At 46.1% G+C, this 25,899-nt stretch overlaps 1 protein-coding gene across 1 annotated transcript in view; it reads left to right on the top strand.

The window, feature by feature from the left end:
* PITRM1 (pitrilysin metallopeptidase 1) overlaps positions 1 to 25,899 on the top strand; it is a 1,609,076-nt gene that overhangs the window by 582,945 nt on the left and 1,000,232 nt on the right. The window contains exon 14 of the mRNA XM_069648021.1: positions 13,690 to 13,828. Coding sequence (XP_069504122.1) covers positions 13,690 to 13,828 — 139 coding nt within the window. The remainder of the gene's footprint in view (positions 1 to 13,689; positions 13,829 to 25,899) is intronic.

The raw sequence follows: 25,899 nt of genomic DNA, 5'->3' as shown, positions 1-25,899 counted from the left end.
CGCAGTACAATGTAAGTCTGCGTGATAAAATATAAAACGGTGCAGAGTCGCCGCAAAATTAGACATATGTGAACGCATTGATCCTGCCTGAAATCAGAAACAATAGTGTAACACTATACACTTCTACTTATGTCTTTCTCCGGGCAGCCTTAACAAAGAAACCCACGCGATTACAACACAAGCACTTGGCATATAACTTCTCAAGATCACCTGAGATACAGCGTGAAAAGCTCCTGAGTCACTCAGGTCCGTGCATAAAAAACAAAAAAGAAAAAATGCCTATACAAAAAGATATAAATCAAGTATAGATGATTGATATCAATATCCGTATGTTTTTTTCCAGATAAACATCTGGCGCCAAAAGGATATAAACCAAAAAACACTAAGAGGAAATGTTTCCCATCTGCAATCAATCCAACTTAATTGAAGTGGAAGGCAATAACTACATAAGAAGGAATATTTTCCATCTTAGGCAAAATAAAGACTCCAGTCCATCCGCTAGACAACGACAAGGTTAGTGGGATGCACAAAGAGAAATAGAAACCTTGCAATATATGAGACATACCACCATGTTTTTTTTAAACTTTTTAGTAACACACATTTTTTGCACTTTGTCATTATTTCAGTATTCTGAAAATCTGAACTAGTGGGGATTAAGTGAACAGTGTATCACTTCAAAAAGAAATCCTTTGTCCTGAAGAGGGCTGCATTTGGAAGAGCAAGACACCAGGGATGGTGTCTATGTAACATCTTAGCCGAAACATATGTAGACATCCTTCAAACGCAACAGTTTTGTGTTACTCCAAAAAAGGACTACTAAAAATGTTCCTTGTATGACCCCCTTATGAAATGTCAGATTGATAAATTGATCAATCAATTTTGAACCAACCTATGTCACATACTAATCATAGTCACTGACCCTGTTTTTTGAGAAAGTGTAACTTTTCATTTTTTCTTTACTTGATTGATATTGGTGTACATTGTGCCTTGCGGAAAGCACACAGGACCAACATCTTGGTTTTATGAAATAGTTTGTGAATAAATTCTTGTTTTTACTATGTGTAGTGGATGTGGCAGTGTTTCATATATAATTTAAGAGTGTATTAAGTTTTTTAGACACCCTTATATCCTCCTGCCATTAAGGTGGACTGAGAGAGGGGTAATTAGGTTGTGGCTACTCTTGCTGTACTGCATATCTGGTCCCTATACATCCTAATCCCACTAAGACAAAGAATTGGGACATACCTATTATATATCCTAGTATGGTAAGGGGGCATGTGCAGAAGGTTACTTGGAGTGGCAGAATGCTAGATACAGAGACTTATTGGACCTAACTAGTCTGCTTAGTTTGGTATAGCAAGACAATCAAAAAATTGAGTAAAGTGCAAAGGAAGTTACCGACATTTAAAATGTTTCATGTGGACGTGCGCCACAATCAACTTAGTGCAGTGGCGGTCGCGTGTACGAGAAACAGAGTTCTACAGATGCAGTAGGTCAACACGCTCAGCTTTACAATCTGTGGTGTTTGCTGTGAGCAGTCGGGATAGTGAATACATGGGGCGGTATCACCTTGTGCTAAAGTACTTGGTGAAGTGTGGTGGAGCAGAGGGGCTGCTCAACCGTCCGTGTACCGTCTGAGGAGGCGCTTCCGAGCTCAGGCTTTCGCCTCTCTGTGGGGGTGGGGCTCAGAAATACAACGCCTGGCCTATCAGAAGCTGAAACAGATGACCCTTCTTGCAAATGAGGCTAGTATGCAAAAAGTAAGGCGGCCATTGACCGCATGTAAATCAAAATCAAAGCTTTTAAGCACTCGATGCAGGTGGAGGGAGGGGTGAAATGGGTACAATTGTTGCAAATACTTAAACTCCATGCACAATGAGGTGGAGGGAGGAAATTGTGAGGGTAACTTTAAAATAGTAGGAGCGGGCTATAGATATCCCACATTTGTAGATTTTGGATGAGTACAAGAGGTTAATTGGGGTGAGTTAGAGGCATGTGGTGGCAGACTAGCACCGGCTAGGGTTCTATCCCACCTGTGTACATGCCCTGAACGATTTGAGGTGCGCTCTGTGTGGCAGCTGAAGTGTCTGAAATCTGACAAGCTGGGACCTGATTATCCGGTATTGAAAGAAGGGAACAAGAATTAGTTCCTAGCAACCACTAGAAAAGGTTAAAACTATTTGCAGTAGCTCCTACAGAAAGACTTGTTGTGTACATCCTATGACTGTTACCAACTTGAGAAAGCATTCCTAAACAAATAGACCTATTAACATGTGTTCGCAAGGGTACAAGTAAAACAATCCAAAGGTTTCGTGTGACAGGACATGTGCATGATACATCCTCTCTCCCACCTAATGCTAGCTGTAGCTTCTAGTGTTCGTGCCCCCCCACCCACCCAAAAAAATACACAGATTTTGATTTGTCAAGTCTAACGAATCCTAGGCGGTTCAACACCTTTTATGAATTATATTAATATGGGTGGGTAGAACTCCTATTGGATCCAGGAGAAATCACACTAACAAAATGGGACATCAAAGTCAAGCATGTTGTGATAAGTTAATTTGGTGTGTTTGATGGGCCTCCAATGCTCCAGATAAGATTTTGAATTGAAGTGGAAGTATTTGCCTCCCTATTTTAAGAGTAAATGCAGTTTCATGAGAGTAAACTTACTTTTTTCTCTTGTTCCCACAAGTATCCAGCTGACTTGTGCAAAAAGTTAAAATGGTATGAGAATAGTCTTGCAGCAGTGCTTAACATCGTGGCAGAACAGTAGGTTTCTTTCACAATTAACAGAAAAGCACAATGTGCAGTAGCACAAGAACAAACTCACAAATGGAATAGGAGAGCATTAACATTGGTAGCTTGTGAGGAAATGGGGCACGTGAGCCCACGTCGGAGTGGTATGGAGCAAAGGAAGGTAGAGGCTCTGGCACAGGGCTGCAGTTCCCAGGTGCCTCAGGGAAGAAGGCACGCTTGGCTCACACGGTAGCAGTGAACAGCGTGCAGCGCGCTCTTCAGGTACTTGTGATTAGCATTCAGAAGCACACATGCCCCACGTGTGTGCTACTCAGCCTTTGCACTTCCTGTTGCAAAACGCAGTCTTGATGTTTCTTTTTGGAGGAACAGGCTGTGGTAGTACGTTTGGTGTCCTGGGCCACAGCAGTGAAACTCGTGAGAGAAAGTCCAGAGGACCTGGGTGGCGGCGGATTCAGTTGGACCGAGGTGGTGAACGCTCTCAGATGGTGAATGACTTATACTTCATGCCACTGAACTCGCTTGTGGGTTAAGGAGCAGCAGTTAAGTGCCTAATCGTGTTGGGAGCAGCATATGCTTAATCTTGGGGCAACGAGTTACAGCAGCTTTTTCTTTTAGAGTTATACAATTGTGAATTGCTACAACTGCTGATAAAACATAAGAAGTGTGGAAGTGTGTTCAATGTTAAGTTTGGAACTGTTTACAAAGAGTAACTATGTAGGGCATGAATCTGGTTATGCAGGAATTGTGCAGTGTCAGGATGGTCAAGTCCATGGGAGCATGCAATGGTATATATCTAAATGTTGAGGAAGTGAATTGTCCTGAGTAAAGAGAGCAGGGAAAGGAGCAAGGTTGTGAGGGTTCTATGTACCCTATGTCCCCTTTCATATCCATTATCTCTTCCTAACCCTCTTTCTGGTTACCCTAACTCCCCGTATCCATACACAACTTCTACCTAACTCCCCTCTCCCCATTGGTTGCCTTGAGGTGACCTCTGTATCAAAGTGCACCTCTCCTGCCAACCAAGGTGGGAGGGTTGTGCACATGCGGGTTCCATGGTTCGGTTGAGGGTGTGGATAGCACATTTCACATAGCTTCCCTTTAATGCAGCAAATGATTGGTACAGCAGCTGTATAATATTTTGAATGCTTTGCTCGCACTGAACAGGTCGATTTGAGTCTGAGCAGTGCATGAGCCCCTCACACAAACTGAAAAGGTGAATCGGGGCAGTAGCAATGCAAACTTTCATCGGGTAGTACAGGTGGATTAGTGCAAGGTAAAGAAAGGGTAGAAGATTCCCACATATCGAGTAGACAAGGAATATGTATCTGCAGTGCATGCTCCCCTGACATAAATGAAAGTAAAATATAGGCTGCAGGAGTGGAGACTCACATCTTTTTTATTTATATCAACTTTATTGAATTTTCATATGAGTAAGCGACACATCCAATTTAAACAACTGTAGACTCATGCCCAAAGAAAAACGCACATAAAGAGGTTGCAGATCTCTGCCGTTTATCCCCCTCCCACCCCCTCCTCTTATCTCAGCGTACAGATTCAGTAGTTCCACTCAAAAGCATCTCTGGTCAGCTCCCCCTGGCTCATGCAAGTTGGTGGTAGGCCGACTCCCTTGGCTACTGCTACCCATTCTCTCCTACTGGGAAGGGCAGCTCTCTTCTAGGTTCTAGCTCGCGCGGCTCTGGCCGCCAATAACAGAGAGTGTGTCAAGTCTGGAAGCTTTTCCCAGTGTTCATCCTTTAGTTGCAATCCAAATATTAGTAACATGGGATCTGGCGGGTAAGGCCTCTCCCCTGCCTCCCTCAGCCAGCCGAGAACCTCCGTCCAGAACACTTGGACCCTGTCGCATGTCCACCAAATGTGCCAATAGTTCGCTTTTTCTCCACAGCCATGCCAACACATGGGGACAACATTCGGGAACATCCTGGAGAGTTTGACTGGATCGTACTGCCACCTGTGAAGAAGTTTAACAGCCTGTTTTTTATACTGGCAGGAGATTGAGGTCTTGTATGCTCTATTACAGATGCGCCCCCCGAGTTTGTGTCCAAGTCGAATGTGTAAGTCCCCCTCCCATTTTCTCCTGAGGCTTTTAGGTGTCCAGGATTCTTTGGACTGGGGTGAGCTTTCGTTGTACACATGGTTTTAGTGTGAGTTTCATTAGGACTCCTTTAAGCCGTAGGTACAGGAGAGGGAAGAGAGTACCAATCCCCAATGCTTCTTCCAGTTCTTGGATACCTATGAACGTCTCCTCTCTCACAAGTTGGCCGACCCTACATAGTCCAGCATCAAACCAGGATTGGTAGTGTTCGTGCCCTGGTATTGCTTCCAATACCGGCGTGGACCAAATGTGGCTCAGGGGGGAGGGCCATGTAGTTATTTTGTCGCTGTTACCGTTTCCTGCCAATGCCTTCCACATGGTGCCTAGGATTGGGTGCTCATGAGGGAGTTCTCTAGATATATCCATTGTTTATTGGGGTCTTCTCCAAGATGGGGGGCCAGTGCTCTAAGCTGGGCCGCTCTATGGTAGGCCTGAAGGTCCGGGAGGGCAAGCCCTCCTCTGTCTTTGGGGAGCATGAGTGTTTCGTATCCCACTCTGGGTTTTTGGCCTTGCCATATGAATTTCAGCATACGCCTTTTAGCTTCTATTAAGTATGCATCTGGGGCTTCAAGCGGGAGCATCTGGAAGACCCTGGGGAGAAGGTTCATTTTTATGGCATTTATTCTTCCCATCCAGGATATTTGACCTTTTCCCCATCTCTCCATGTCTTTAAAAAGTTTGTCAAACAAGGGAGGGTGATTTAAATCTTCATCAGATCTGACAATGTTAATTCCCAGATATTGTATCCCCTCAGTGCAGATTTGTAGGCCCAGCGGGTTCAGTTCCTCCGGGTCCCTTTCCGTGTCTGATGCAAACGGGAAGATCATTGATTTGCCTATGTTCATCTTAAACCCTGAGAAACTTCCAAACCGTTCAATTACCCGTAGGGCAGCAGGGACTGACCTAGCGGGGTCTCTCAAATGTAGCAAGATGTCATCAGCATAGTCACAGCTTGAAGGTGCGGTCCCCCACATCAATGCCCTGTACTCTGGCAGACCTTCTAATGTATTCCGCAAGTACTTCCATAGTCATGGTGAACAGGAGTGGGGAGTGGGGAGAGGGGGCAGCCCTGCCTGGTCCCCCTCTGAAGGTGGAATATGCGAGACAGGTGCCCGTTTACTGTAACTCTAGCTGATGGGGTCACATACAGAGCCCTAATCGCCTGCCGGATTCCCTCCCCCAGACCCAGTTTCTGGAGCACGCTGTGTTGGAAACCCCAATCCACCCGATCAAAAGCCTTTTCGGCGTCGATAAACACCAAGACCGGATTATTCCCCTTCTGCGCTGCCTCCTTCATGAGATGTAGGGTCTTCCTAAGGGTGTCTCCCCCTGTCTTCCCTTGATGAAACCCACCTGATCTGAATGCATGAGCCCGGGCATATGGTCTTTGAGCCGAGTGGCAATGATTCTAGTGAATAGTTTGGCATCCACATTCAAAAGTGAGATTGGCCTATAAGAGCGGCAGTCCGCCGGGTCCTTCCCCTCCTTCGGAATCACTGTGATAAGGGCTTTACCAAAAGACGGGGGGGCTTTTCCTGTTGTCAGTATGTTGGAGAAGAGGCCTGCCAGAAAACCCGCCAGGTGACCCGAGAAGGCCTTGTAGAAGCCTGCAGTAAACCCGTCCTCTCCCGGGGCCCTACCCAGCTTCAAACCAGAAATTGCCCTGAGTACCTCCTCCTCCGTTATCGGGGCATCCAAGGTGGCCGCCACTATGGGGCTGAGGGCGGGGAGAGTGACCCCGTCGAGGTACGCACCCAGCGCTTCCTGATCCATGTTCCCTCCCTTGCGTATAGGCTCTCATAGTAACCTGCAAAGTTTTCAGCAATGCCTTCCGGGTCCAATCTCCCTCCCCCTCACTGCTTGTTATCCTGGTCACCCATCTATCTGCTCTCTAGCCCCGGAGTTTGGCCGCCAGCATGGCATCGGCCTTATCGCCTTTCTCGAAGATGTTGTAGACCACTTTGCCCATTTCCAGTTCCCTCAGTTCCTGTCTCTTCCCTCTTGCGTTATCCAGGTCTCTCTCCTTCTCGTCCTCCCCCTAACCCTCCGACTGTTCTAGTTGGAGTATTTCTGACCTTAATTTATGTGCCAGGAGGGTCCTGAGCCTTTTCTTGGAAACCCCCTCTCTGATCAGTCTCCCCCCTCCAGGTGGCCTTTGCCGTCTCCCCCTCCAGGTGGCCTTTGCCGCTTCTCAAACAATCTCACAGCTAACTTCACCCGTATCATTGAATTAGAAGAATTCTCTGATTGCTGGTATCATCTCCTCCTTGAACACTGCGTCTCTAAGGAGGAAGTTGTTGCATTTCCATAAGGAGTCCCTGGGTTTCAGGCCTGATAAGCTGATGTCTGACCAGACCATGTCGTGGCCCGACCAACTAGACGGTCGTATCTCACAGGCCTCTATCCTACTCATATGCTAATGGCCCGCAAATAGGTAGCCAATTCTGATTCTAGTGCCATGGCCCGCAGAGAAGAAAGTGTACCCCTTCCTGGTAGGATGCAATTCCCTCCAAATATCCACCAACCCATAACTCCACATTAGGTCTCGGAAGCTCCCCTGCGGTCGTCTCCCATTTCTGTCTTGAGGGGTGGTTTTACCGCTATGGTCTCGTTCCCAGTCTGCCCACATATTGAAGTCCTCCCCCCCCCCCATGAGTAGGAGTCCCTCCGCTTTACTCATCACTTCTCCCAGTGCTTCACAAAGGAATTTGTTCTGGCCTACATTGGGGCAGTATATTGCTGCCAGGGAGACCCTTGAATTACCTAGGTTACCCGACACCACCATGGCTCTTCCATCTTCCCTTTCCCACTGTGACTGAGCTTTTGGTCTCTATGCAAAATGATGCCTGTGCCCCCTTTTTTAATAGTAATATACAAAAGAATATACAAAATAGGACAACTATATGCAGGATACAAATTATACCTACAAATATAGCAAGTTATATTTATGACTGATGCAGGTAGTATATACATATATACTCATGAGGTGGGTGTGTCGAGTGTCATCGGTAGTGGGGTGTAATCAGATGGGTGAGATGCATGTGGGGATCGGTGCATTGTAATGAGTGAGTTAGAGGTCATTTTCTTTGATCCACCGGATGTAGTTGCGCCTGAAGTGTGGAGAAGTTTGGGTAACTCTTAGGGTCGGAGGGAGGGAGTTCCAATGTTGTGCTGCTTTAACCTGAAAGCTGGTGCCTCCGGTTTTGGAGCGTTTGGAGCGTTTGTATCTAGGCACAATGAGGGTATTGGAGTTGGATGTTCTGATGGGGCGGTTGGAGGAGTATCTGGTGAATCTGTCGATGAGGTAACGTGGAGCAGCGTTATTAAGGCATTTGTGAGTAAGTGATGCTATTTTCAGGGCAATTTTGTCTTTGGTCGAGAGCCAATTGTGAGCTCTTCTAATGTCTGAGATGTGCTCTTTTTTGCGGATGCTCAATGCCGCTCTGAGAGCATTGTTTTGAAGGATTTGGATTTTATTTGTGATGTATTTATTGGCTCCTATGTAGAGGGCGTTGCAGTAATCTAATTTTGATAGATTAAGGGCTCTGGCCATGGTCATGCAACTGTGAGGGGAGAGGAAGGGTTTGGCTGCTCTAGTGAGTTTGCATGTGTAGGCTGTAGAGGAGGCCATTGAGCTGACCTGTTTTTTAAAGAACAGGGTGGAATCTAGGTAAAAACCTAGCGTTTTTACTTCCTTGGCAACTTTGATCGTGTTTCCGTCGATGGTGAAGCTTGAGTAGTTGTGACCTAATTTGTTGATGTTGGGGGTTGTGCCTAGGATGATGAGCTCAGTCTCATCATTCAAGCATAGGCCATGTGAGGTCATCCATGCCTGAATGATGAGGTACATCCTGTGCACCAAGGCCAAATCCTTATCATAATCTCCCGTCGGCGGTATGAGGATCTGTGTGTAGTGTAGGTGACACCCAGATCATCGATCACCGAAAAGGGGCTTCGTGAAAATATTGTGAAGGGTGCTGAGACACAGGATCCCTGGGCCACGTCGCAGATGATTAAGATGGGGTTGGCCGCTGCAGATGTGGAAAAAACGCACATAGTCCTGTTACTGAGGAATGATTGAATCCAGCCTATAGCTTCCTGAGAAAAGTGGGCTGCAGTGTTAAGGTGAGTACAGAGAATGGTATGATCGACTAAATCAAACACCGCTGATAAGTCCAGAAAAAGGAGTAGGGCTGCCTGGCTATTGTCTCTGAGGGTATCAATTTGTGCCTTCATATCAATCAATGCTGTCTCTGTTCCATGTTGGGGTCTGAAGCCAGACTGACGGACTCCCAGGAGGTGGTTTTGTTGCAGGTTTTGCTGTATTTGAAGGTAGGCTACCTTGTCTAAAATTTTGAGCAGGAATGGGACGGTGGTGATGGGTCTGTAATTAGTGGGTATGGAGGGGTCTAAGGTTTGTTTTTTCAGTAATAGGAGAACACAGAACTCTTTGCGGTTGTTGGGAATGAGGCTTTTGGAGAAGGAGGAGTTAATGAGTTTGGTAATGAAGGGTGAGCGATCTCTGGCTGCATCTTTTATAATTTGTGAGGGACAGGGATCTCCCTGGCAGTTGGATGGTTTCAGGGTGAGAATATGTTTTCGACCTCGAGTGTGGTAACATTAGAGAAGCTGAAGCGGTGGGGAGGTTTAGGAGTGGCCTTAAGTATGACAGTGGAGTTGGTAATGGTGGGTAAGTTTTCTTTTTTGTAAGCAATCTTGTCTTGTAAGGTGGCCACCTTGTTAGAGAGTGCATGTTGTACACTGGTGCACCAGGGTTTGGATAGGGATGGGTGTTTCCAATTTTTTAAGAATGGTGAATAGTTATTTTGTGTTGGAGTTTGAATTGGCTATTCTTTGGTTGTATGAGTCTTGTTTGGCCTGAATTATTTCTTTCTTATAAATGGATGATATTTTAGTGAGGTTTATTTTCTTGGACTCTGTGGGTGAGTGTTTCCAAATTTGTTCACTCTTGCGTTTCTCGAGTAGGAGGGATTTGAGGTGTGGCGTGAACCAAGTGTTGGGGTGTTTTTTAGGTTTACTTTTCATAAGTTTCAGTGGTGCAATAGTGTCAAGTGCTGAGGTCATTATTCTGTTGTATTTGTTGACTAGGATAAAGGGGTCACCAGGGTCCCCAGGGTCAGCAAGAGAGTTGAGGGTTGAGGATGAGTGGTACTAGCTTTTCAGCTGTGATGTTTTTTTTTATTTCTGGTAGGTATGGCGGGGGCTTGTGGGAGGTGGGTGTATGGGCATCCATGACGAAGGTGATGAGGTGATGGTCTGACCAAGTTTGAGGTGAATTGTCGGTGAGTTTGAGTTTACTCACGTGTTTCAACTTGCGAGGTCTAGAAAATCCTCCTACCATGCACGCTCATACAGATTCCACATCTAATTTAATCCCTTTCTCGGTTAAACGGTGGGCTACCTCACCCCAGAACCTTCCAATTTCCGGGCATGGCTAGAACATATGATTCATCCCTGCGTTCACCTCCCCACACTTGGGACATGTTTGTATTCCTGCGTTCTTGAATCAAACAATCCTCTGGGGGGTCATGTACGCCCTTTGAGTAATGTACAACTGGATTTGTTTCAGCTTCGCATTCCTGGACACTTTTTTTGTGGCATCTCTGAACCCTCACCCACAACCCATTATTCATAGGTTCCATGGCTTCCTCTTCCCAGTCCCGTCTTAGCTGGTTCACCTCCTTTCCCACCCTTAACATCAGCAGTTCATAAATCCGAGAGACCTCATTTCCCCTCTATCTGAGATATCATAAATTGTTTCTATAGCCGTGTTGGGCTCACTCTCTAGCACTATTTCTGACCATGTCTCTTTCACCCGCTGCACCAATCTGGTATAAGTAATTTACTGTCCCAAGTGTAGACCAGTTTCTTCTACCAGCGCGTCAAATTCCATCGCCTTCCCGTCCCGTCGTGCCATACATCCCCCAGCATTGCTATGCCAATCTGTTCCTAAAGCTCATGGATTACCTTCCTCAATTGCTCGTCCACTCCAGTCAATGCCACTAGCGGCATTTGTGGGGAGCACGGGGTCTGGTTCTCCATAACTTGGCAAGCTTTGCGCCAAATCTTCCATCCCAATTCTAACATTCTCGCGCACTCCTTTAGCTCTGATTTCGGCGTCCATATCCACGCTTTCAAGAAAAACTGGACACATTCAGACCTCAACAATCTGGACTCCGATGTTGAGTCTTCCGTTAGCCACTTAGCCACATATTGTAGTTGGCTGGCCAAATGATAGACCTTGAAGTTGGGCAATTTAATGCCTCCTTGATCATACATGTTCTGCAGTTTCCACAGCGCTATTCTGTTCCTGGTATTATGCCATATGAACCCCCTACATATGCTCTGGAGTTTAACACAAAATCTCTTGGGTATCATGTATGGTACATTCCCAAAAAAGTGCAACATAGCCAGCACTACCATCTTCAAGAGTGCCACCCTCCCTATCATGGCCAGACGGAGCTTAGCCCAGAATCTCCTACTGTTTTCAATGTTTGCCACCGCCTTCTCCATGTTGTATTTGTATTCAGCCTCCACCATGTGATAGATGTCAATCCCTAGGTACCTAAAGGTTCTAGTCTCCCAATGTATTTGTAATACTGGTAGTTCTTCTCGTGGTATCCCTATATATCTCCCCAGGGGAAAAATACACAATTTCTTAGGATTCACTGTAATGCCAGAAAGCATTGTATATCGCTCTATTACTTCCAAGATATATTGCAGGTTTTCCTGAGGATATATTAAGTATAACCGCATATAATCAGCATACATTGATATTAGGTGTGACCCTCCCTTCGTGTTGATCCCCACCTCGTATTGTTTCCTCAAATATATCGCTAGGGGTTCCAGTGCTAGAATAAACAGCATCGGGGACCAAGAGCATCCCTTACTAGTGCCCCTACTGAGTTGCCATCGCTCTGAGTGGATTGCTACTGTCTTGACTCTAGCCAGTGGTGCACTATACAGCAGTTTCACCCACTTAAAGTACATGAGCCCAGTTCTATATTCCTTTAGGGCTGCCATCAGCCAAGGCCATTTGACAGAATGGAAGGCCTTTACTGCATCTAATGAAATAATTGTGACCTCGTGCGAGTCCCTTTCCGTTTGCTCTATGACACGGTGGAACCTTCTGAGGTTGTCGGATATGCTTCTGTGCGGAACATATCCGGTCTGGTCGGGATGTGTAGGTTTGTCAATAATCTGTCTCAGCCTGTTTGCCAGCACAGCCGTGAGTATCTTACTGTCCTGGTTCAGCATGGTAGCGGTCTATATGGCCCGCAGTCCATGCTCAGCTTGTTAGGCTTAAGAAGCAGAATAATGATCGCCTCTCTCAGGGAATCCGGCAGCATCCCTTTTTATAACGCTTTACTCAAGATTGCCAGTTAAGGGGGTAGCACTTCCACCTTATTTGTTGTATAGAACTCACTGGGGAGTCCGTCCGCTCCTGGGGCCTTGCTAGTAGGTAAGAGCTTAATCACTGCTTCTAGTTCCTCCAACGTGATTGGGGCCTCTAGGTTCTCTCTCTCCTCAGTCCCCAATTTAGGTAGGCCAATATCGTCCAGTGTTTCAATCATCTCAAGAGATTCGCCCCCTCCGTCTCCATACAGTTGTTGGTAAAACTCTAGAAACCCACTGTTCACACCCTCTTGGGTATCAAGTATTTGTCCATTCTCTCTTTACTACTCTGTTGATCTGGGTGTCTCGTTTTTATACAGCCAGGCTAACGGCCTCCCCAGCTTATCCCCTCCAGCATGCTGCCTCTCTGTATTCCTTATAGTTCAGGTTGCATAATCTCTCCCAATCTACTCCGCATTCTTGCTGCAATTGACGTATGGTTTCGGTCTCTTCAAGGGAGTTCTTGCCTCTACGCATAATTGCCTCCAGGTTCTCCTCTGCCTTTTGCAGCTCCTGCATTATCCCACCTTGCAGACCTTTGGATTTAGATATGCTCCCCTCACTACCACCTTAAATGCCTCCCATAGTGTGCCAGCCGATTCTACACTCCCAGTGTTATTTTCAAAGTACTCCACTATTTCTTTTCTCAAGTCCCCTCTGAACACTGTGTCTTTCAATGCTTCGGCTCTAAGCCTCCATGTTGGTATCCTAGCTCTAGGAGGCAAGTATTGCCAAGTTAAAATCAGCACGCGAGTGGTCTGAAAGGACTCTCGCTTTGTATTCAGACCGCACTAGCTCTCCCGTCAGTTCCGGAACAGCAAACATATAGTCTAACCGCGTGTGTAGGTTTTGTGGGGCCGAATAATGAGAATAATGCCTATCGTGCGGCCGGTGTGTTCTCCATACATCCTCTAGATTAAAATCTCTCAATAGGGTCCTCAAGGTCTTGGCTGAAGGGGTAGGTTTTTCCATATTCCTATCTGATCTATCCACCCTGGGATCTAATGTGCAATTAAAGTCTCCTCCCCATATAACTCTCATATCTCTCAGGAACATGCATGTGCTCAGACAGATCCAAAAACGTTCTTATATTGTTTTTATTTCAGTAGATGGTAGATTCAGCCTCTCAATGCAGTATGTGGCTTCCTTGGCAGTGACGTGATGAAGGACATCCCATGCATAAGAGTAGCATTAAATTGAGTTATAAAACCTGTTACTATAGCGCTTGGAAGCGTGAACATTTTTAAACAAAACCCTGAATAAAGAAATTCAGATAGTGAAAGGCTGGTTGGTGGACTAGAAACAATGTTTCAGAATGTGCTCTGATAAGTAACTTGTATCTGTTTCTTATTCTCTGGTAAGCAAATTCTACCTTTTTGTCTCATTTTATTTTTTCTCTTCAGGATAATCTACATAGGTTAACATTGTCAATGAGTCCAGATCCATGCTACAATGACAAAAAAGTTGCGGTTGAGGAGGAGAAGCTAAAAAAAAAGATCCTAGCACTCTCGGAAGATGAGAAGAAGCAAACCTATGAAAAAGGTAAGGACCCCTGTACCTCCATATACAAGGAAGAACAAATGTCATTCAATCTTTGTTTTCACTATTGCAAATAGTATACTCTGTTATATGGTGAATTGTGTATTTAGCACTGCAGGCCTCCCAATGGACGTTTCAGGACATGAAAATGAGTCTAGTTCAGCAGTATGGGTAGGTGCGAAAGGGTCTTTTTGCCTTGGACCGTGTTAAATCTCAACATTTTGGATCTGTCAGCCAAATAAGACGGTCCCAAACTTGTACAATATGTCAAAGTTGTGCATTCCAAGGAAAGGAAAGGGAGCAGACTGCCCTAGATCACTTTTTCCAAAAGGCAAGTTAAATGGAGTGGGTATAAATGTTAAGGAAGTAACAAATCTTAATCCGTTTTTGACATTGTGTCAGGATCCTATAGTATGCCCTGGCCGATGTTTAATCTTTATTGGAATCCTGCAGTTGTTAAGACCCATGAGTTTGTAGAGTGTGCCATGACTCGAATTGATGAACTGTATGTCGATCTGGATGGTCCAGTAGTCTTTATATGTGTAGATTTGAATGAGGTGCGGGCATGAAAATGATTTGCTACGGAATTTACCATTGGATGGGAACCCATCGGTTATTGGAGGACTTGTCTGGTTAATTGAAATGAAACGGAGGGACCTCCATATGTTCAAGGGTAATGTGATGAGTCATTTTGAGATGTGCAACGTGGTCCAGAGGTAAATCTGCGGCTACCCTGCACTACTTATTTGTCTCTAGTAAAATATTGCCATTTATTGGCGGTTAAAGTAGTTTCAACCACTGCTAGTGACCATGATATAGATATATTTTTTCCAAAATCCTTATTTTAAATCAACATACTGTGTGTGCAGAATAACGTGAACAGGCATATACCCGACAATTTGGTGACAAGTTGAAGCAAGTTAGGATGAAATATGAGACCAGCCCCAGCCTCCCTCGCACCCTTCATAGACCTCATCATTCCACTCGCCCCCCTCAGGGTCAGACTGTTTTACACTGATGAAAAGTGTTGCAACAAGGGGGGGCTTGACCACAATCGTGGGTCAAGTCTCTCCAAAGTCAATAAATGGGGTCCAGAGGCCGAACGTGCGTAGGGTCCTTCACACTGTGCAGTGAGTTTTTTCAGCAACCAGACTGTCCCACATTTTAACCCACCACATCTGAACCACCGGCCCGTTGATGGATTCCCAGTTTCGAGTTATGGCCAGTTTTGCCTCCAAGAGAAGGTATCCAATTAGTGTGGCCAAGGGGGCCAGTAAGGGGAAACTGTCCAGAGTCCGTGACAATCCTGAAATGTCCTTTGTTTTGGAGAGCACCTCCTTCCAGAAGACACCCACTTTAGGACACGACCACACCATATGAAAATAAGAGTCCCGAGCGTCACAACCCCACCAGCAAGTAGCGGAATAGTCTGCAAGGATGTGATTCAACCTTTCTGGAGTGAGGTACCACCTGTAGTTTAGTTTCTTTATTTGTACCGCGCGCCGAACCCTGGGGTAACCGGGCGCCGGAGACTTGGCTACAGTTACAACATGGCAAAAATATACAATACAGACTGTGAAATAACAACAATAAGTGTGGTAGGCCAGGTTACAAGATGATCGACAAGGACATGCGGAGAAGAAGTACATTAAGCAGTTTTTGTTGGAAAGCCACGTTTAAGTTTTGGCTCTAAAAGTCCAAAAGGAGGGTTCTGTTCTAAGGTTTAGTGGCATAGCGTTCCATAGTTTGGCAGCTAGGACCAGGAAACTGGCGCCACCTGCTTTTTTTAGGGAGAATTTGGGAACGGAAAGGCAATGTGAGTATGGCGTTCTGGTTGGTCTAGTTGATGTGTGATTGTAGAACTTGTCTGCCAGGTATTTGGGTGCATCATTGGAGCGGCATTTATGGACAATGACGAGGGATCTGAGAGTGATTCTGTCTCGTACGGGGAGCCAGTGAGCATCTTGCCTGATGCTGGAGATGTGGGCGTGTCGTGGGCTACTGAGGGCGGCTCTGAGGGCATTATTTTGAAGCACCTGTAGTTTGTTCAGGTTGCGTTCTGACGTGCCGAGAAAGAGTGTATTGCAGTAGTCCATTTTTGAGAGCACTAGCGCTCTGGCTAGAGTAATGCAACTGGAGGGAGATAGGAAAGGTTTGCAGGCGTTGATAAGCTTATTTGTGTAAACTGTGGAAGAGGCTGTGGCATTTACCTGTCTTTTGAGCGAGAGAGTAGAGTCTAGATAAACCCCAAGGGTTTTAATTTCTTTGGCTACTGTGATTAGCATACCGTCTATGTTGGACGCATAACGGGGGTCTAGTTTGTTTAGCCGTGTTTGGGAGCCGACAAGAAGGAGCTCAGTTTTCTCGTCGTTGAGGCATAGACCGTGCTCTGCCATCCAGGCTTGGATCTCCAAATATAGATTATTGATTCTGGTGGAGTCCTCATCGTAGCACCCTGATAGGGTGATGAGAACCTGGGTATCGTCAGCATAGTTTGTGTATGTGACACCCAGGTTATCTAGGCAGTCAAGCAATAGCTTAGTGAAGATATTGTATAGGGTCGGTGAGACGCACGAGCCTTGAGGGACGCCACAGGTGATGGGGATAGGGAGTGCTGAGGCCTCTGGGGAGAAGACCCTAGTGGTTCGGTTGGCTAGGAAGGACTGGATCCAGGCAGTCGCCTGGTTAGAGAAGGCCGCTGAGGTCATCAGATGTTCCGTGAGGATCTGATGGTCGACGAGGTCGAAGGCTGCTGATAGATCTAGCAGTAAGAGAATGGCTAGATTACCCTTGTCCTTTGCCTCGTCCATCTGGATTTTTAGGTCCAGTAGGGCTGACTCTGTTCCGTGCCTTGGCCTGAAGCCGGATTGTCTGAGACTCAGGAGGTTGTTGTCCTCCAGGTGCTTCTGTATTTGCAGGTAGGCCACTGTGTCTAGGATCTTTAGGATGTAGGGAACGGTGGTGATTGGTCTGTAGTTGGTTGGGTTATTGGGGTCTAGATTAGTTTTTTTTAGTAGTGGCATGACCCAGGCCTCCTTGAGGCTGCTAGGCACCGAGCTTGATTTGAAGGATGCGTTGATAAGGGCTGTTATGAAGGGGGCCAAAATGTTGGCGCCTTCCTGGATGATGGGAGCTGGGCATGAGTCCCCTTGGCATCTGGAGGGGTTGAGGCTCTTAATGATGCTTTCTACTTCTTTAGTGGATACTGGTGAGAAGGAGAAGAGGGGGGGACGGTGGATGGTTTGTTTTTTTGGATAGGCTAAGCTTTTTCTGTTCGATTTTGGATTGTAACATGGTGATTTTGTCTGCTAGGGCTTTTTGAATCCTCTCACACCAGTCTGCATCTTTTACGCAGGTTTCAGCCAGTGTGGGGGGGATTCGAGTTCCCTGAGGATATTGAAAAGCTCTTTTGTTTTGGATTTGGCGCTCTCAATTCTGTTGTCATATGTCTCTTTTTTGGCCTTGAGGATGGCAGTTTTGTAGGTGGTGTCTGCTATCGAGAGTTGTGTTTTGTTGGAAAGGTTGGGTGTTTTTCTCCAGGTGGCTTCTGCGGCTTGTTTGGCATTTCGGAGGATTTTTAGCTCTGCTGTAAACCATTTGGTCATGTGGGCTGCTGGTTTGGCTTTGGTGAGTTTGAGTTGAGCGATAGTGTCTACTGCTGATTCTAACGTTTTGTTCTATAGGTCAGCAAGTTTCTCCGCATCTAGGTTAACGTAGTTTGTAGGGGTAAGGATGTTGTCTGAGTGGGCAGAGGTTTTGTGAAACTTATAGGAACATTCCCTATCTGTGAGGCATCTAGAGGACTTAAGCATTCTTCCCCATAGTCTAAGCCACCACACGTCCTCAATGGGCCCACCTAAGTCAGTTTCCCATTTAGCCATGTATGGTAAGCACACCACCGGGTCCCCTGTATCCAATAGTTGAAACAGCTGTTAGCCGCTTTTTTTGTGAGTGTATTGTATTGTAGTGTATTGTGAAATGTAGGCCTCTCTACGGCTTTCAGGACACTCAAGTCTAGGTATGGCTTACATCTTTGTCTATTGTATGGTGAAACGTGGTGTATTGTGGGACCTGGGCCTCTCTCCCGCTGTTCAGAATTTTCAAAATCTGTGATAGTACTGTGAATTTACTAGTCTTCGTCAGTCAGAAAATTGCTAGAAATGATTAGCATTACATTGACTCACACTTAGAAAAATTGTTAGGAACTATTAGCATTGCACTGAACCAAACCTAGAAAGTGGCCACTGTGATAGTACTTTGAATCTACTAATCTGCATCGCCTGCCTGTGCCGTTCACCTAGAAACGGTCTTACTAAGATTGTCTCAAACCTAAATGGTGCATGCTATGATACTGTGATTTATTTACACGCTTAGGAATTGTTTTTGCAAGATTGATTCACATCTAGTAAGCTACTTTCTCACATCTTGAAAGTACCCCCTCTGATAGCACTATGACTCAGGTGCATGCGCTGCACAATTAGAATTGCTTTCACCCTCTCAATTCACAACTAAAGAATTCCACCTGAGATAATCCGGTAAGTTACTTGCCTATGTTTTAGATCATAACTCAACCCACACTCTCACTTCCCATATCACTACGCTTACTCTCTTTACACCATCACTCAATTAGAGTGCAGCTATACCCCTCGGTCAATTTCGGCATCGCTGCTCACATACGAACATTACCAAACACCTCCTAATTCTAATAAAACACAGCTATATCCCATGACAAACCGGCCCAGCTGCACACATAAGCGTCCTACAGGCCCAACGCAACCACAACCCAGTCTTGGTGTCCACCCACCAGACTGCACACATTCAACTGATATCAATACCACCACACCTAATGCTAGGATGCAGCTACCATCAGGCAAATACATCAGCTGCACACATAACTGGCACTCCAACACCTTATTCTCTCAACTGACCTGGACTACGGTCCCCGAGAGCGTTCAACCTACCAGAACTTTGAGGTCATCCAGTAGGATAAAGGTGCGCTTAAATTCCTCAAACGTCATTGGGAGATTTTCTTTGTAAAGCTAGTGTATGTGCAACAAATGCCCCGCTACCCACTTCCCAAAGCCCATCCGATCCCACCAGGGATGAAAGCTCGGATTGTTCCACACCGGTGTGAGGGGGCCCAACCCCATTGACACTGCCCATTTACGGGGAGCCCTTCCCATGCAGTAAAGTGAACACTTTGTAGTTGCTAGTAGGGTGAGACCCCACTCCCACCCCAAGTATCTTCTATCCATATAGGGTAGGTGCATTAAGTCTACCACCGACTGGGCTTGCTTGATTTGTTTCCACTTTGGTTGCAGATTGGGGTCACCCCAGGTAAAGATATGAGAGCTGTGTGGCTAAGTTCTAGCGGAAGACATCAGGTACCCCCAGGCCACTTGCACTCACTGGCCTCAACCATACTTTCCTGGATATTCTGGCGCACTTATTCCTCCAGATGAATTCCTACTCTGGAATGTACTGAGATCTGGGTCAGGAATGCTCACCGGCAATGCCAAGCAGAAGTATAGCAGGCGTGGAATCGGGTTCATTTTGACTGGTGTGATGCGACCAAACCAAGAAATCCACTGGCGTCCCCATCTCAGCAAGTCTTCCGCAAATTCCTGGAATAACGATGTGAAATTAGCCTGGAAGACTTCTGAGGTCTTACAAGAGATGCAGTTCTGCAGATATGGGATTGGCTCACAATTCCACATTATAGGGGCAAGAGCCCCTATCGTACTCCTCTCCTGTGGCCTCAAAGACACATGCAACCTATGAGATTTAGTATAGTTCACTTTGAACCCAGAATTCCAGCCGAATCCTTCTAACTCTTGCAGCACATCGGCTAAAGAGGCTAGAGTATTACTCGGGGTAAGCAAAATATCTGCATAAAGGGACACCTTATGGACCCCCTCCCCAACCCAGACGCCCCTAATTGCCCCATTAGTCCTCAGACGGCTTGATTCCCTCTAACATAGTAGAACTGCTTAGTATTTAGCATTGCCTGAGCTCTCCTATTGGCCAGATGTTCTTCCAGTTTTCTCTGTGCCACCCTGAGTTTGCGTAATGCCTTGCAAAAACCCAACCTCTTGTGTGCCATTCAGCCCGAGCAACCTCCCCTTCTAAGCCCACCGTGACCAGCTGCTTAGCCCTCGTGTACGCTGCAGACTTGCTGCCCCCCCTGCCCACTGCCTTCATGGCATCCCACACAAGACCCCACGAAGGGCCACAGTTTTCATTCTCCTTAAAGTAGTTGGAGATCACCACCCCCAGCTCTCTAGTCAACACAGGGTCTCTGAGTACTGGGTCGTATAACCTCTGTGGGTCCCTAGGCCTCAGGCCTATCCAGTACTGCCAGAGACACAGACACTGGAGCGTGGTCAGACAGGGTGCGTGTGCTTATTTCCACCCCTCGAACACATGGGTATAGTGCACTGGGAACGAGAATGAGATCCAGTTTAGCGAAACCGACGTAAACCTGTGAGGAAAAAGGGAAATCCCTTTCTTCCCCGTGAGCCAATCTCCATGCATCTACTAATCCCAATTCACGGAGGAACCGGCTAAGGGCCGTGGAATGTTTAAAGTCTAACTTTGTGGGGAGCTGGGTCTTGTCCACCAGGGGATTAGGTACCAGGTTGAAATCCCCACCCAAGATGATCTATCCTTCAGCAAATGGGAGCACTTTGAGCAGGACATTTTCCAAGAATGCTTCTTGGCCAACATTTCGGACATATAGGGACACGAATATGAACATCTGATCCAACATCAGGCCTTTAACGCACATTGCACCCCTGTGGGTCCCGTTGGACCTTGATTTTAGAGATCCGTGTCTGTTCTCCCACCAAAATTGCCACCCCTCGAAGAACTGGCGCAGGAATGCTGTATTTTTCCCGGTCTCTCACCAGTACACTTTATTTTCTTGGTGGAAGCAGTTTGTGGAGGTGTTGTGCAGAAACAATGTTGCTGCAGCTATAATTCCAAAGCCCTGCTTATAACTACACTGGGTGACGTGTAGCGCCAACTCGTAAATCCGGCACTGAGTCCCAGTCTCTCCCCAGTCCGTCAAGTGCCTACAAGGCCGTGCAAAGGTCGGGCGGGCGGCGATCCTGCCAGCGTGAACGATCTACTATTCAATGGAACAGGTTGGGTCATGCACGCGAGAAAAACAACTATTGCGACCGGCCCCAACTGAGCAAAATGTGACTGATCCACTTGGCAAGGTGAGTGAACAAGTTGACACTGTGGGCTTCGGCAGCTCATACTAAGAGCATGAAACTGAAAGAAAATGTACCCTTAACAGCAATAGGAGCAACATTGAGCAGAGATGTTGTGACGCAGCCAAATAAACGTCACTAATATCAATAGAGAATCCACTACGAATATGCTCGATGTAACAGATGCTTAGCTGCTGCAGGCCGAGGAGATATTGACATATGCAAAGAGTAAACAGTCAGAAATGTCAACGCTAATACAGACGCATGAAAAATGTAACCACGCAGCGGATGAATTTGAAGCGTTGAGAAGGTGCGACCAAGCTGAGCACGTAGCGAAGTACGGTCGTCTTGGAATGTGTCCGTCAATCGGCATACAAGTACAAGAACAAATTATTACTTTATCAACATACCTCGATGAGAAATTAACATGTGCAGACACTCCAGAGGATATTAACCAAACACACTATGTGGCAGAAGGGGCAGTGTGTAAGGGTATGAATATGGAGTGTGTGATTGTGAACGTGAGTGGGAACGAAGAGAGCGAACAAATTGCAGAAAATGCAAGTGACGTGGATGGTGTGAAGTGACCAGAAATAAAGGAAATAACATATAAAAGTTGTGATAGGCTGGAAACATTGCAAAAAGACAAAACCGAACAAGGAAACAGGATTCTTGTAAGGCTGAGGGAAGACGCTGCTCTAATAAGAGAAAGAATATGTGAGCAGTCATTACGCTGCTCATTTGAGGAAAGACATCTAAACAAAAATGCAAACAAATATAGATCTATGCCGGCGGATGTATTCCGGAAAGGAAAACAGCAATTCTTTCCAATGAGTTTGTGTCCAATTGATTTGAAGGATGTAAAGAACTGTGATAAAACAGAGAAAGGTCAATTGGCGGAAACTCTGCGGGCTGGTTATAGATACTGAAGGAAATTGTGTTCAGGGACAGTATGAGATCTGGCAAGTGTCTAACCTTGACTCATCTGATTCATCTTCCGTGCTGTGCTCACCAACGTATTCACCGTTAAGTAATCAGTCATTGAATAGTGAACAAAATGCACGAAACATGCATCGGTCTAGTGAGTTAGCAACGCAAATACACAATGTAATATTTGCACTCATTCTCATTAGCTCCGTTTCTAAAGCTATACGAAGATATCCATAATAGCTTAAAAGATCATGACACCTTGCTTGCTATGGTTCATGCTAAACTTCTACCTGTAGAGACGTTTACAACAGCGATGCGGGACAGATTGGACGTAGAAGCAGAGACCTCTGTGAAGTGGCAGGCCAGACTGTGTCACATGGCACAGGGTGAATACACAGAAAAATCCAGTATTTAATTTATTTATTTCCATTTGTAAAGCGCACAATCGGCCCTTAGGCATTGTGGCGCTGTTACAGAAAAAACGTGCTTAGTTACAGGGAAATGACAGTGCATACATTTGAGTAGGGTACTGTACACAGTATAGGGTAACAGGGTATACAGTGTGTTCCTTTGTTACATTGGAACAGAATAGTGCAGGTTAAACAATTTAGTTTTAAGACCTTTCCGGAAGATTGAGTAGGACGCTTCTATTCTAAGCTCTGTGGGTAGAGCGTTTCAGTGTTTGGGCTCTATGTGTTGGAAACTGGCTCCCCCAGCTTTAGATCTTTTGAATGTGGGGACAAACATTTTGTTTGCGTGTTGTGAGCAGATGGGTCTGGAGGAGGAGAGGGGAGTAATCTTTTCTGTTGGGTAGGGAAGTGCAGTGTGTGAGATGCATTTATGTGTGATGGTCATAGATTTGAATAGAATACGTTCCTTGACTGGTAACCAGTGTGCATCCCTCCTTGCTTGTGAGAGATGTTCCCTTTTAGGAATGCTAAGGGCAGCCCTGGGGTGTTGTTTTGGGTAACTTGTAGTCTATGGAGGTTTTTGTTGGAGGTGCCCAGGAGTAGAGCATTACAGTAGTCCTGTTTTGCACCAATTGTGGCTCTAGCTATTGCTAAACGGTTGGTCTTGGATAAGTATGGTTTCACCGCATTAATGATTTTGGTCGCGAACGCTGAGGAGGATGCAATGGCACTCACATTGCGTGTCATGGATAGGGATGAGTCGAAGACCCCAAGGGTTTTGACTGCTGGGGATACCTTAATAGGTGTGTTGTCAATGATGAATGTTTGATATTGCGGGTCCAGTTTGTTAAGCAATTATTTAGTGCCAACAATGAGGATATCTGTTTTGTCCCTATTGAGACATAGTCCATTTGCCAACATCAGGGGTCGAAGTAGGCGGGAGCGGTGCTCCTCTACTTCTTTTAATTATGTTTTACTGTTCCTTTACTTTTTAAAAAGAAACCGTTCCGGAATGGTTTTGTTTTAAAATAAATGTGGGAAGCAGTTGAAACCTGCACTTTCAGTGCAATGCACTGAACGTTCCCTTAAACAGCAGGAACATGTGTTTTGGGGTTTGGGGGGAGCAGTGCAGGCCAGCAGGGAACATAATTCCACTACTTCTTTTCGTACACTTCGACCACTGGCAACATCCATCACTGGATGTTTGCGTAGATGTTAAGGGCCGCAGAGTCTTGTTCATAGAAACCGGTGAGGGGGGAGTAGGACTTTGGTGTCGTCGGCATAGTTTGCGTTAGCTATGCCACACTCATCCAAGTCCTTGAAAATATTGTACAGGGTGGGGGCTGTGCATGAATCTTGCGGGACACTACAGAGAAGTGTGGTAAGTGCTGCGCATGTTTGGTCTGGGAAGACCCTCATGAGTTGCCCCTTAGGAAAGGAGGAGATCCAGGCTGTGGCCTCAGCGGAGAAATGAGCAGCATTAGTGAGGTGTTTTACAAAGATTGTCATGGTCCACGAGATCAAAGGCAGCCGACCGATCCAGAAGTAGTAGTGCTGGTTGGCCTTTGTCCATTAAGTCACTTAGTTGGATCTTGAGACCTAATAGTGCAGACTTAGTGCTGTGGCCTGGTCGGAAGCCTGATTGCCTCATGCCTAGGATGTTGTTTACCTCCAGAAATTGTTGAATTTGGGTGTGGGCAACCTTATCTAAAAAAGGAAAGAGACCGTCGTGATAGGTCTGTAGTTGTTGGGAGATTCATGGTCTAGACTGGGCTTTTTTTAATAGAGGGCGAACCTAAGCTTCTTTAAGGCACGAGGGGACTGGCAGGAGGGGACTGTGTTAGTCTTGAAGGAAGCATTAATGAAGGATGTCAAGAATGGTGCTAAGGAATCCGCGCAGTCTTTGACTAAGGTGGCTGGGCAAGTATCGCCTTTGCAATTTGAGGGTTTGATTTTCTGGATGTCAAGAACTTCAGACTCTGTTACTTCTCTGAAGGATAAGAGTGTTTTGACAGCAGTGGCTGTGTTAGGTGTGGGGCAGGCAGTTGTCTGTACTTTAGAGAGGAAATTGTGGTGGCCGTTGATTTCTTTTGCAAGAGTTCAATTTTATTGATCATTGCTTTTTGTACACTTGTGCACCAGGACTCGTCTTTAATGACTGTGTTGGTGACCGGGGTGGCCAGTTCCTTTAAATATGGAGAAAAAATCCTTGGATTCATAGGTGGCATTGGAGATCCTTTCATTGTATGATGCTGATTTAGCTAGAATAGTAGCTTTTTTGTATTGTTTATCCAGTGTTTTATAGATGTCAAGTATGAGAGCCTGTGGTGACTTTTGCCAGTTAGTCAAGGCAGAATGTTTGCGGGAGCGAAGTTCCTTGAGTTCGGCAGAGAACAAGGACGGTGGATTTTTTTTGTTGTTTTTTTTTGTTTTCTTGACCACCACTGGGGCAATGGCATCCACAGCTTTGCTGAGGGTGGTGGTATACATTTCTGCTAGTTAATCTGGGTCTGAGGAGAGTGGGAGCTGGAGGGCTGGGCTGTCTAGATAGGCTAGTATCCTTTCTTTGGTTAGGTTGCGGGCGCTTCTGACCAAGGCAAGTGGGACTGATGGCAGCGTAGCTTTGGGTTTTTTGTTGGTGGGAATGAAAGTGTATAAGGTGGTAGTCTGTCCAGGGGGCTGGAGTGATAAAACTTATGTCCACATCACAGTTATGGTCATCAACCCAGTGTAGGGTGCACCCTTTACAGTGGGTGGGATCTTACATGTTTTGCTGGGAGCCCAGTTCAAGTAGGGCTTTGGGTAAGGCTTTTGCGTTTTTATCTTTTTGGGTCATTGAAGCCCAGATTGAAATCACCTAGAAGGATGCATTGGTGGAGGTTTTAAGGTTATTACCCAGGAGCTGTATTAGGTTGTCCTGGAAGTCTGCTAGAGGGTGTGGTGGCCGGTAGCAAGGTGGACATCGATGGTGGTGTTGGGAGAGATGAGATCTTTACTGAGATTGACGCCACATTCTCACATGTAAGTGAAGAGGTTTGTCTAACTGTTAGGCTTTCTTTGATAAGGGCTATTCCCCCCACCTTGGGCAGTAGGTCTGTCTTTGCAGAGCACTCTGGCAGCAGAGCAAGAGAGATGGCTGGTCCTGGGGCTTCATGGAGCCAACTTTCGGTTATGGCCAAAATATCCAGGTCCAAGTTGGTGGCGAGATAATTCATCTCCATTGGGTGAGCTTGGAGTGATCTAGCATTGATGAGTGCACATTGTAGGGGACATGGTTAATCTTTGGCGAACATGGACTGTGGGGCAGGCAGAGTGGTTGTGGAGATATTTGGGACCTTGAGTGTAGTCTGTGGAGGTGCTGTGCTGAGGAGTCAGTGGTTAAGGTTCGATTTGATGGGAATATGATTGGGGGGGTGTCGGGAACGTTGACCAAGATGTGTATTTCTGGTGGAAGTAGAGCTGGGGCGTTTGTGGAAATAGAGGGGTAGAGTGTGGGTCTGAAGCCTGTCAAGTCTCT

The sequence above is a fragment of the Ambystoma mexicanum genome, chromosome 2q (genome assembly GCF_040938575.1).
Source record: "Ambystoma mexicanum isolate Mex_15411 chromosome 2q, UKY_AmexF1_1, whole genome shotgun sequence".
Classification (NCBI taxonomy): domain Eukaryota; kingdom Metazoa; phylum Chordata; class Amphibia; order Caudata; family Ambystomatidae; genus Ambystoma; species Ambystoma mexicanum.
Note: the sequence above shows the minus strand (reverse complement) of the source record. Positions and strands in the feature narration are given on the sequence as shown.